This window comes from Fukomys damarensis, unplaced genomic scaffold, assembly GCF_012274545.1.
Source record: "Fukomys damarensis isolate Sample0158 unplaced genomic scaffold, DMR_v1.0_HiC HiC_scaffold_25, whole genome shotgun sequence".
Taxonomy (NCBI): Eukaryota; Metazoa; Chordata; class Mammalia; order Rodentia; family Bathyergidae; genus Fukomys; species Fukomys damarensis.
In genome coordinates this window covers 27,017,276-27,029,358 of record NW_022900937.1, presented here as the reverse complement: position 1 = coordinate 27,029,358, position 12,083 = coordinate 27,017,276, and the positions used below count along the sequence as shown (strand labels likewise).

General features: G+C 41.8%; 1 protein-coding gene and 1 gene segment (V, D, J or C); both read left to right on the top strand.

Moving 5' to 3' along the window:
* Nucleotides 1-295: 295 nt before the first annotated feature.
* Nucleotides 296-8,147, top strand: LOC104859265 (protein kinase C iota type-like). Its single transcript, XM_033756071.1, is given in 6 exon segments — nucleotides 296-323; nucleotides 5,888-6,817; nucleotides 6,820-6,888; nucleotides 6,891-7,901; nucleotides 7,904-8,065; nucleotides 8,068-8,147. Coding segments are annotated over 6 exon segments (2,280 nt in total).
* Nucleotides 8,148-8,368: 221 nt separating this feature from the next.
* Nucleotides 8,369-12,083, top strand: part of LOC104859266 — a 4,444-nt gene continuing 729 nt past the window's right edge. Inside the window, 2 exon segments of the V gene segment in view lie at nucleotides 8,369-8,373; nucleotides 9,317-9,352. Coding sequence covers nucleotides 8,369-8,373; nucleotides 9,317-9,352 — 41 coding nt within the window.

The window sequence follows — 12,083 nt, the reverse complement described above, 5'->3', positions numbered from 1 at the left end:
AACAGCCCATGCAGCTAAGACCACATCAATGGACTAAACTATTGAAGACGATGCTGCCCACAGGATCTGGTCATCTCTCTAAGCCCTATCTCTGAATATCGATGCACTGGACTCCAGGCTTCTCCTCTCCTCCTCCCTCTCCCCCTTCTTCCCCTTCCCCTTGCATTTCGTTCTCTTCCACTCCTCCTTCTCCTTTTCCTTCTCCTTCCCTTCTCCTTTCGTCCTCCTCTTCTTCTTCCTCCTCCACCGTGCAGCTGGGCTTTGACTCATATTCCTCACTTGACAGAGAATAAGGATGGACGTGAACTTCAGAGCTGAACAAAGTGAGTTGTTGAAGTGACTTCAGCTCTGGGATGTGATGGGCACTGTTTTTTAGAGGTGTCCAGTTCCTATTTTCTATTGCTGTCCAGTTCTTATTTACTATTGTGTATATTTGGATTCAATAAAATGTTTTCCAGTGCAACGCAGCAAAGAACTTTTTGATTCCTTGAAACTAAATCTATATAAGTGCAATAGAGCAGAGACAGAGTCACCGATGGCAGAAGCAAATTATCAGTGCCATTAATTCGGAAGAAATGGGAAGTTTATAATTCTAGGAGGTCCGAACAAGTCATGTTAGTACAGAAAAACAAACCTCAGTACAGAAGGGAAATGTATTTTGACAAGGCTAAAAATGACACTACACAAGTGTAAATATTTACTTTGATTCAGAAAAAATGGGAATAAAGTTTGAGATGAAAAAGTATTTTCTCCATAGAAACTCATGAACGTAGATTTGTGTAAATGCATCTCACACACACAAGGAAACACTCAAGTCAAATGAGTGACTCAAAGCCTATAAAATTGACATTTCCATATTTGAGAAGACTTGCTCAGAATTTAATGGTACGACCAAGTCCAGTTGTGGGCCTGAAAACTTTTCATGATGTCCTACTTTCATCATTACTTTTGTGAGTGGAAAGGGGACTAAGAGTTGACAGAAGCAGGGAGAAAGAGGATGGGAACGGGATGAGCAGCAAAAAGGGAGAATGAAGATGTAAATTGTACTAACTCCTCGCAGTAAATGTAACGATTATGTATGGCCAATGTGTAGAATACTGATAAGGAACACACATTTAAAAACCTTTGGAATATGCACATTTTAACAATGAGCATACAGAGAAAGGAAATGGACTTGGTGCAGTGTCCAGAAGTCCATGTGCACATGTGGACCTGTACCATGGATGTACGTTGTGAGTACGCACACACACATGTACATATGTGCTTAGTTCTGAACCCTACAGTGCTCTTCTCCCGGGGCCCTGTGTACTCGTTTCCATAGATGCAAAGCCCTCTTTCATCTGAGAACTCATCCAGCTCTAACCAGCTTCTGCCTCACAAGTCCTGTCCTGGAGGGAGAGGACCTAGGCAGTGGAGCAGGGACAGCACATGGCTCTGGGAAGGCTCAGTCAGAATCCTCCACCCAGGGGCTGTCTCCAAAACAGAGACCTCCCGTGTCTCCCTCATGCCTTTGCATACAAGATATGGCCTGGGATTTGTATTGCTAATGTGAAAGAAATTGCAACAATTCTGCCTCATCTTTTTACTCGTGGCGGCTCCCAGATACGAGTGTCTGAGGGTTCAGACAGAAGGGTGAGCGGATGCTGCATCTGAGCTCCAAACTCACTCTGTTCTCAGCCCCACTGTCTTTTTCTAGGTTCAGCCACAAAAGCTGAGACTTGGCCTGTCCCTCAACTCTGCATGTTCTGGTTACTGAATCAGTAGTGATTACTCAGGAGGTGGAGTCATCAGCCCCGGCAAGGGAACAGAATAGCAGGACAGTGCGATTTTAGTGGAGGCACAGCTTCTGTTTCATCCCTGACAGTCAACGCAGCATCTTCAGAGACACATCCAGTAATTAGTTTTCCCTGCAGCGGGCTTAGTAATCACATTGGACACTATTGTGCATTACTATGAAAAAGATATCACGTGGAGGCAAACTCATGAGCTTGTGCTTAGCTGGGTTTTCCTTGTTGCTGTCTTAGAAGGTAATTTTTGGTGAGCAAGAGATGCTAAATGTGAGTGGATAACCTGTGGGCTTGAGGGGACATCAGTGTGAGCCCAGACACAAACCTCCTTGCAGGGCCATTCAAGACTCACAGGGTGCACTAGGGATGCAGGGGAAACCAAGTTGTTTTCCTGTTAGGATCTGAGTCTTCTTTCAACACAGTACTTATTCCCAGACACTTTGGTTTCATATATCTGTCCTTACCTCTGATGTGTCTCCTTAGTCACATGTGTTTAAATAAGAGAACACATTCTCAAATGTGCAAAACACAATTTAACACTTGAGATAAAATTGATTCTGCTGAGATCCTGAGGACCAGATCCTAAGGAGTCTTAGGGAACCTGGTGAAAATCTGGTAGGAATTTGGAATCCACAGTGACAAGCAGACAGTCTGAGCCCAGACACAAACCTCAATTCTCGGTGATCAGGACCAGCAGGCCATGCCCAGTGCCACCAGGGGACACTGAGTCCCTCCAAAGGGAGCTGAGGTTCACAGCAGAGCACTCAGCATGATCAGGATGCCCCGGAGTCCGACCTTCTAGGGGCTCAAAACAGGAGCAGGGTCCCTGTGGCCCAGGGGAGACTTCACCTGCATTCTCCTTGCTGTTCTTCCCTGGTGAATCATTTCTGTCTCTGTAAGTGGAACCATAATGGGCCCTATGTCTTTTTCATTAGGTCTTCCTCATGCACGGTAACATTTATATACAATATTTTAGATAATATTTATAATGTTTTTAACCTTTTGTAACTAAACCTGGAGGAAATCTTTTCATTGAATTTATTTTACTACTTCAGGTGTCAACAATCCCATCAATGTAAAGTAAAATCTCCATTATTGATCAGTACATTTCCTGTTAAAACAACTACAATCATCAGTACAATGTCTTCTTAAGTCATTTTCCTAAATTGCCAAAGGAACACCATCCATGTTTAGCCATCTCTTTTTGTTCTTCCATTTCCCTCTCTTTCTCCTGCTCTAAGTGAAGAAAAATCTTTCTCAGTCTTTGCGGATTTGCTATTCTTGAAAACTTTTTGTGTTCTTAATATACTATTGATATTAGTCCTCTGTCCAAGGAATAGCTACAAAATTATTCCATTATATATGTGAAATAAATCAGACACAAACCCTTAAATATCACATCACTTCTCTTACCTGAGAAACAAAATTAAATAATAATAAAACTATAGGAAATTGGATCATATTTTGTAAAAGAGAAAAGGACAAAGAAATGGAGGAAAGGAGAGAGGGAAAGGAAGAGAAGTGGGTACAGAAGAATTAAATTGGTTATATTCGTGTACTGACTCCTCACCATGAATGTAACCACTGAATGCTGCAAACTGTACTAATAAAAAGAAGCACTGAAAAATTTCAAAATAGACTCCATGAAAGGCCAATTGAGCATCTCCAGAGACAAGCCTCAGAACATGCTGTCTCTCCAAGTTATTAGTCTGAAATCCGAGGACAAGCTTTTGTATGACTGTGCAATAGAATCAGGGAGAGGACGTCAATGCAGGCCATAAACCTCCCTTCAGGGCGGCCGCAACCAGCAGGCGGCGCGAATGATCCACTGAGCACCAGGAAAGGTCCCAGGAGTAGCTGCAGAGAGGAAGCTGAGTGAGGGCTTCCTGTCCACCCCTGTGGCTTCCTCTCAGTCTTACCATCATCTGAGGAGACCCTGCAGCACATATGCTGCAGACGACTTAGGAAGTAACCAAGTTCCAAGTAAAGATTGTCTTTTAAATTTAATAGCACAAGTACATATTTACATAATTGCTTCCTTCATCTCCTAAACTTGGATTTTGCTAAATAAGTAAATATGACTTGTATGCACTTCAAAGTTTCTTGCAATTTTCAAGTTCACATTTCTTTTGAATGCTGAATCTTTGTCACCTAAAAATGAATCTGATACTTTCATCCCCATGACAAGGAGTTGTCTCATGCAGAAATAAATGCTTCAGATTAGGGAATTAAATCCTTCACACCCCCATCCACAGGGCCTGAGGACACACAGCTCTCTCTTATGTAGCCAATTCAGGAGGCCTTGTCCCAGGATCAGCACCAGCACCATGTGGACCACTGTGTTCAGGGCAGCAGGACACAGAGGCAGCCTCACTCGACTCAGGGCAAGGTCAAAGACTCCAGTGAATGCTTTCTGTCCATATTTTCTGAACATGAGTAGGAACTGCACTTTCTTTATGGGATGTATAAACAGAGAATTGTAAGATTCTATCTTGGACTTTTTGTTCTCTCTTTTTCTCCTCTTTCTCCTAATTCCGCATTCTCTCCATCCCATCTTTCCATCTATTTTTCACTAATACAGCACTCTTAAGATAAAATACTCCTGTTTCACAATAATCATTATTCCTTAACAGATTCTTGTAATTTTGCCTTTATATATTTTCTTTGCTTTATTTCAGTTATTTCCTTATTGATCAGAAAGATTTCTATTCCTAGGCTTCCTTTAAATGATCACACATAACAATGTAGTTCATAATGTCATTCATGTGTTTATGGATTTCTGTAAAGTGTGTGTACAGTGAGCAGAAGGACACTCAGCCCCAAAGAGTTGCAGTTCCTGAAGTCAGAGCTGAGGAGAAGTCTTCACACATAGACCTCTACACTGCAGGTGTTACCATGGCTTCATCAACGCTCATCCTGGGAATCAAATGCATTTCCCCCTCCTCAGACAACTCTGTGCCACACCTGGAGCCCAATCACGACTGATGTGTCCTGTATGAAATGATGGCCCTGTTCTTTCTAGCTCACATGAGCCCATCTTCCAGAATACGCATCACTAGACCTGAGGCCGGATCTTCACTCAGACCTCCTGGAATCCACCTTCCTCAAGATCTCTGAAATCTCTAAATCTTCTCTTTATTTTCCTTCCATTTCCATTTTCTTTTTTATTGAGTTTATTGGTACATTTTAAGCATAAAGTACACTTACATTCATTATTGGGATCCTGGAACTTTAAATGACAGGTCTTGGTTCTCCTTTTTTTCCCCTTGTCCCTGCCCTCCCTTCATCCACTCCTCCTCTCCCCATAACAAACGTATCTCTTATGGAAAATTATTGTGGAAATATCTGCAAAGTCTCACTCTACCTAATGAAATGGAAATGATGATACAATCAATGAATTGAAGAAAAACATCCTAAATTTCAGTTCTCTAAGTGTAAATCCTGAGCACTGCTTGCTTTATATGTTAAAGACCCCTTGATACTGTGCCCATCACATGCAAAGTGTCATTGCACATGTTTTACAATTGAAAATATCAAGAAATGCCTGATATCACAGAAAGTGTTCCTAGTTTTGCTGTTTCAAAACAGCACACTGAATCAGGCAGGATGGTGTGTGACTGTAATACCAGCACTCTGGGTGGCGGAGGCAAGACGATCATAAGGCGGAATCCAGTATTACCAATTCTGTGACTTATGAAATCTGTAGTGCCTATGTGAAAAAAAAGAAAACCCTGAGGATATACCTGTAGTTTGTGTGGAGACAAAGGGTATAAGTCCTAGTAATTCAAAAGTACAAAATGAACAGACAGAAGATACAGATAAGAAACTTTAAAAATTGTTACATAAAAATAATATACTAAGTGAAGAGCCACTGATTTACCTAGTATGAAGAAAAAGATAGGCCATAGGGTTATCTTATGAAAGGGGGGGTTGCAGTTGTGGAACCCCAAGACATGACCTCACTTCCTTGGCAACATCTCCAAACAGAACGTGGAACCCTTGCCAACGGGCATCATAATCCAGTAGCAGCCATCGCCCAAGCTCACTTGGCTGGAGACGGGCAACAGCAAACACGCTGAGCTGCTTCCCCACTTCGCGAGGCCGCAGCCTCAGGACCCCAGGCAGAGAAAGTGTCTGTGAAAGATTGAGAAGACGGCTGACAACATCCAGATGCCGCAGGCCGCACTGCAGCAGCGACAAAACTGTAAGTGTCACAGACACCCCAGGGAAGGTCTCCCCAGGAGTGACCACCAATGACCTACCGAAGTCAAGGTGCCCCAGTGAAGTCTCCCTAAACCCAAATACAATTGGCACAGAAGCTGGGAAGAGCTCAGGGCAAGAATCACCACACCCAGAAACACCCAGTCGCTCTGGGCAGGTCTCCCCAGAGCCGGGCACAGAAAACCTAGAGAGTCAAGGTCCAGGGGAGGAGACCGAAGTCATAGACACCAGCCCCGGAGAGATGCACAGAATCCTGGTGTACATCCAACCAGGCCTGGCAGCCACTATTGGAAACAACATCACAGAGAGTCTTGCAGAATTCCGGCCACTCTGGTCCGTGCTGGCAGCCAGGCCACACTCATTCACCAAGCCTTTTCTGCACATTTTTCTGGGCAGCCAACCCGTCTATGGCCCCTTTTTCCCGGGCACCTCCACCACCCACACCTCTACCCCATCGGTCCTGAGCTTGGGAAGAGACATTACGACAGCATCTTTTGAGAATTCCAGCTCCTTTGAAGGCTTTTGTGATAAAGATCAAGATGTGTGGTGTTTGGACAATAAACAGCTTTTCACCACAGATTGGGTAGCGGAAGAAGGAGTCCCATACACTGTGTCACCTCCGCTGGAGTTAGAAGAGGCCATGATGCTCTCTGAGTTAAAGACAGATTCTGAGCTCCTAGTTAATGCAACACCTTGTAAAGCAGAACATCCTAAAGTGCCTTTTCCACCAGAAGATACATCCATCGGCCACAGAGCCACAGGCCCCTGGTTAAAGCTGCATTGTGCAAATTACCATGCTTTTCAAGCCAAAGCTTCAGCAGGTGAGCTCACTGCACTGTCTGCACAGACCGTGTAGGGGGCCTTGGATGCCAGGTGTATAATGCACCCGGTGTAAACTCTCAGTGCACAAGAAGTGCCACGGACTTGTCATAGTTCACTGTGGGCAGCGTTCTCCACCATCAGAGCCCATGGTGCCAGGGGCTCCATCAACCATGGCTTCACACCCTGCACAGACAGCGATCCAACAGAATCTTTCAAGTCATGAGGCTTTAGAACAACTTGATGAAGAGAATGAGGCAGGGAACACTGGGGAAAGTGGAAAAATTTCACCTGGTTTAGGTCTTGATTTGCTCAGTGTGAGTGGCAGAGGAAATTATGGGAAAGTACTGTTGGTTCAGCTGAAACAAGCAGATTGTATGTATGCAATGAAAGCAGTGAAAAAAGAGCTCATCCACACTGATCGGGTATGGACAGAGAAGCACATTTTACAGCAGGCATCTAATTGTCCGTTTCTAGTTGGACTGCATTCCTGCTTCCAGACAGAAAGCAGACTGTTCTTTCTTCTAGACTATGTAAATGGTGGAGATCTGATGTTTCATATGCAGCAACAAAGAATACTTCCTGAAGGACATGCCAGGTTTTACTCTGCAGAAATCAGTTTAGCATTCAACTATCTCCATCAGCGAGGGATACTGTACAGAAATTTGAAACTGGACAATTTATTGCTTGACTCTGAAGGGCACATTAAACTCTTCGATTACTGCATGTGTAAGCAAGGCTTAGAGCCAGGAGACATGACCAGCACTTTCTGTGGTGCTCCTAATTACCTGGCTCCAGAAATTATAAGAGGGGAAGAGTATGGCTTCACTGTGGCCTGGTGGAATCTTGGAGTGCTGTTGTATGAGATGATGGCTGGGGAGTCTCCATTCCATCTTGTGGAGAGCTCTGACAACCCTGACCAAAATGCAAACAAGAATCTCCTGGAAGTTATTTTGGAAAGAACCATTCACTTACCTCCTTATTTGTCCATAAAAGCTGCAAGTGTTCTGAAGAGTTTTCTGAACAGGGACCCAGTGGAATGAGTGGGTTGCTGTCCTCAAAGAGGATTTGCTGATTCCAGGGGCATCCATTTTTTGAAAACGTTAACTGCGAGATGATGGAACAAAAGCAGGTGGTGCCTCCCTTTAAACAAAATATATCTTGGGGCATTGGTTTGGACAATTTTGATCTTCAATTTGCTGATGAACCTCTCCAGCTCACCCCAGATGATAATGACATCGGAGGAAGACTGATGGATGGGAATTTGCAGGTTTTGAGTATATTAATCATCTTACGATGTATGAAGAAGAATGCATCTGACTCTCATTTTTCAGCTATGTATTCTGCTTATGTTGCTATTTAATGCATGAAAAACTTGTTAGCAACCTGTGTTCAATTAACCATTTTATAGATGTCTAGAAGTTGATTTTATTTTGTATAGTTATATTTCAATGTAATACTGGCTTGTTATAGTCCATAATAGGGAAGATTGAATGTTTTTGTTGATAAGAGTTGCTTTTTACGCTTTGACTTGAATAACAATGAGGCAATTTCTTCTTAAACAAACTTGGAAACACATTCCATTTGTTGAATGGAGACCATGTAATACTTTTTCTAGTTTTTCACTATAAGGGAAAATAATTTGTCTTTTTAGTAGAATGTCTTACCTATGTCGCTAATCTCAAACCATATTACTTATACTTTTTGGAGCCCAGTTTATGTAGCCTTCAGGGAATCTAAAAAATTATAGCCATATTTAATTAACCTTAATAAAATACATTTATTATAGTTCTATCTCATTAGTTAAGTTTGTTGTTCTTTGGTAGGATAACACATGAAATATGTAGTAGAATTCATTTCAGGGGAAAAATATTTCAAAATATTTTTATTGATATTACTGGTTAGCATTTCATTATTTAAAGTTGCCAGATGTAATATTCCTGTCTTAGTACTATTTCTATGCAAAGGACGTGGAAAGTAATCATCATTGTCTAAATAAGTTACAATGAGGCACTCTTAGTAAAATTTAATTTTAGATGAACTACCTAGTTTTAAACTTAGAATGATTTAAAATTTGTAGGCATTTAATAAATTTTCTTTTTTTTTTTGAAGTGCCCCATTTCATTAGAAATGTAAATTTTCCAAAGCTTTTAGACATATATTGTCTTTTCTTTCAATTTTTAAGTTTGAAAGTAATGAAAACATAAAGGAAACTGTTTATAGACATTCACATGTTCATTTCTGAGGCATGTGTGTTTCTCTAAATGCCTGGAACTTGTTTGAAAACAAAAACAAAAAGCAGCATTCACAACATAAAATTATAGAGAATTCTAACATGTCAGAAAGATGTTTATTATCTTGCTTTTAAGCACTGCCCTTTGCTCTAGGGCATTTCAGAATGCAGAATAATTACACAGAGAGTTTATTAAAACATATTTATTACTTAGCCCACATTAGAACTCTTCAGGGTTTTTGGACCTCATTTTGAGAAACACTTTCTTCAAGTTACTTTTTGTTCTCCAGGCAAATAGTAGAAAGTGTATTCATGTTAAAATATTTTAAGATGGTAAAAGCAGCAATTTACAACTTTAGGAATCTTTTTCAACAAATTTGAAATGAATGACTTCATTAGATATCTTCCTTGTTCCCCTCAACAAATTCTTACCAGTTTTACAGCAAAGATATACAAAAGATAAGCACTTTGCTTTTATGAGGTTTTCACCTTTAGTCAGGGTGCTCTTTTTTTTAATATTTAAGTAGTACGATTGTGTATATTTTATGCAGAATTGCATTAAAATATGTTTTGATTCTTTTTGCAGTCTTTCAGTGTCGTGCCAGTTCTTTTCCTGTTGTATAGAAGGTCTCTCAAAATGTTCACCAGGGCAATTAGGCAGTTTATGGTCAGAATGGTTGGCATTTCAGTGCTCAAGGAAATAATTTGTTTTGCACATGCCTGTAGTCAGATCATTGCATGCATATGCAACCTCGATTAAATTTCAAGTATCTTGTTCAGTGCCAGTACATTTACTTCATAAATTCGTGTTGTTTTGATTTTTGTCATGTAGAGTACTGCCTTGGTCATCGCAATGTATTCTGTATTTTTGTACCTTCTTTTTCATGTAAAGAATTTTAATAAAACATTTAATAAATATCAAAAAATGCCAAAGATCTTATATTTCAGGAGGATCAGAATCATCTGCAGGTGACTCTTGGTCCCATCTCCAGAGTTTCTGACTCAGAAACTTTGAATTAAAAGGTTCTCAAGTAATACTGATGCACACGGTCGGGACCATACATTAACGCGGTCGGCCATACATCCAGCCCCACTGCAGTCAAGGGCTATCTATGCACCAAAGCAGAGAGTAGTCAGAGTGATGATTGCTTTTTTTTGTTGTTCCCAAGATGTAGCTGTATCATGAAGCCACACTTTAACACATTTTCTTGAAGTAGTTAGTAGGGAAATGAAAATCCAAAACCCAAAAAGATATCAAGATATATCAGGAATGCCAGCTACTGCCAACAGCTGACTCTTTTTTGGAGGGATTCTCTTCACACACTCGGTGGGCTCTGCTTCTCATGAGGCTGAGAGGCTGTCTCTCGGATGCTCATCACCCAGCTATCTTCCTGGGCTCAGAATGATTTCCCTTCTGCTCTCTGACATTTGAAGTCTAGGCCCCAGCAGGGCAGGGTCCCAGCCAGAGCTCAGGCCGGGGCCATGCCTCTTTCCTGATAGGATATCTTCCATTTCCTTTTTCTGTGTCTTTGTGGATTCATTCGTGATCCTCTAAATGTCATTTTCAATTAGTGAACTTAGTACCCGAACTCAAGAAACAGCACATATTTGGCCGCTGACAGCACTGCTCGATTTTACTGAAACCAGTGAATACATAGAAAATTATCACATGCATATGCAATTCGACAAAAATCTGGAGAAAATAAACATTTTGATTTTTTCATGGGCTCATGAAAGAAATCAAATTGTAGATTGAACAAACATGAAGAAACCTGGAGGGCGAGGAACGTCCATAATCACAGATGAACCATTCTTCCTGGCTCAGAAGGAGTTGAGGGTCCACACTGCAGGGAACACTAGTGGGGATTTGATGGGTGTCTGGAGGACTAAGTTGACAATGAGAGCTCCTGCGTACAAACATCACGTGTTACCCCCAGATTTCTGAGACTCTCAAGGTGAGGCTCCATGTGGACGCCTTGGGCCTCTGAGATGAGGGGAGAAGATTGAGCACTGAGAAATGAACCAAAGCCTTCTCCAGTCAGACATTCTGAGGACTTTTCCACAACTTTATTCTTCTTGGAAAAAAAGTGTCATAAATACAGAGGAAACACCCTTCATTGTATGATGAACTTTAGGGGTCAAAATAGTCTATAGGACAAATAAAACTCGATCATACAAGATGAGCCACAAAAGTCAGGTTTCTAGTGCTTTGAGTATCTCTTTAGTAAGTGTATGGAACGCAGAATGGATTATTCTAACCTGAAATGGCACACCATGTTGGGAGACACTCAGATCACAGAGGCATGATCTTCAATCTCCGGTCTAGGTGTTAGCACCAGGAGTGAGTGCCTGGCCATGTTGTGGAGGCTCAGAGCGTGGGATGGGTGAATGGATCCTGTGCGCCAACAAGTGGGTAAAGATGCAGAAGAGTGATGTCAATGTAATTTCTATGAAAACCCTAAAATTCTGTTTTGTTCCATTGTGAATGAGTCCACAGTAAAATTAACACCAATTCTTAGGCAAGATTTTGGAACCTGAGTCATGAGACTCACATTCAAATCCCATCCTTGAGGGAATCATAAACACATCCCCAGAGCATATATCATAAGGCTGGTCTGAAGACCCAGGGCCTTCCTGTGGAGCAGATGGGACACTATCAATCCAGGGAGTTGCTGTAGATACCATTCTAGGATGCCTGGCAGCTCATGCACCATTCTGAGTACTCATGTGGGATGAATAGTGTCCGTCTCTTTGAGACAACAGTGAGCTACGATGATACCTGATAGAAGCAGGCCCTGGTCAATACAGCTGCTTAGCATCAAGAACACTGATAGCCAAGAAGAGGTTCAGGTGGTTTATAGGCCATTCACAGGCAGGTAGAGAGAGAGCAGAGCTCTCTTGAGGTGCCTTGATACTCAGTAAGTTGAGGCCGATATGCACAAATTGGTAAGGAAGTGAGAGAAGATGTATCTCCTCAGACAGGATAAGGATATGGACACCAGGACCACACTGTTGAATGGCGC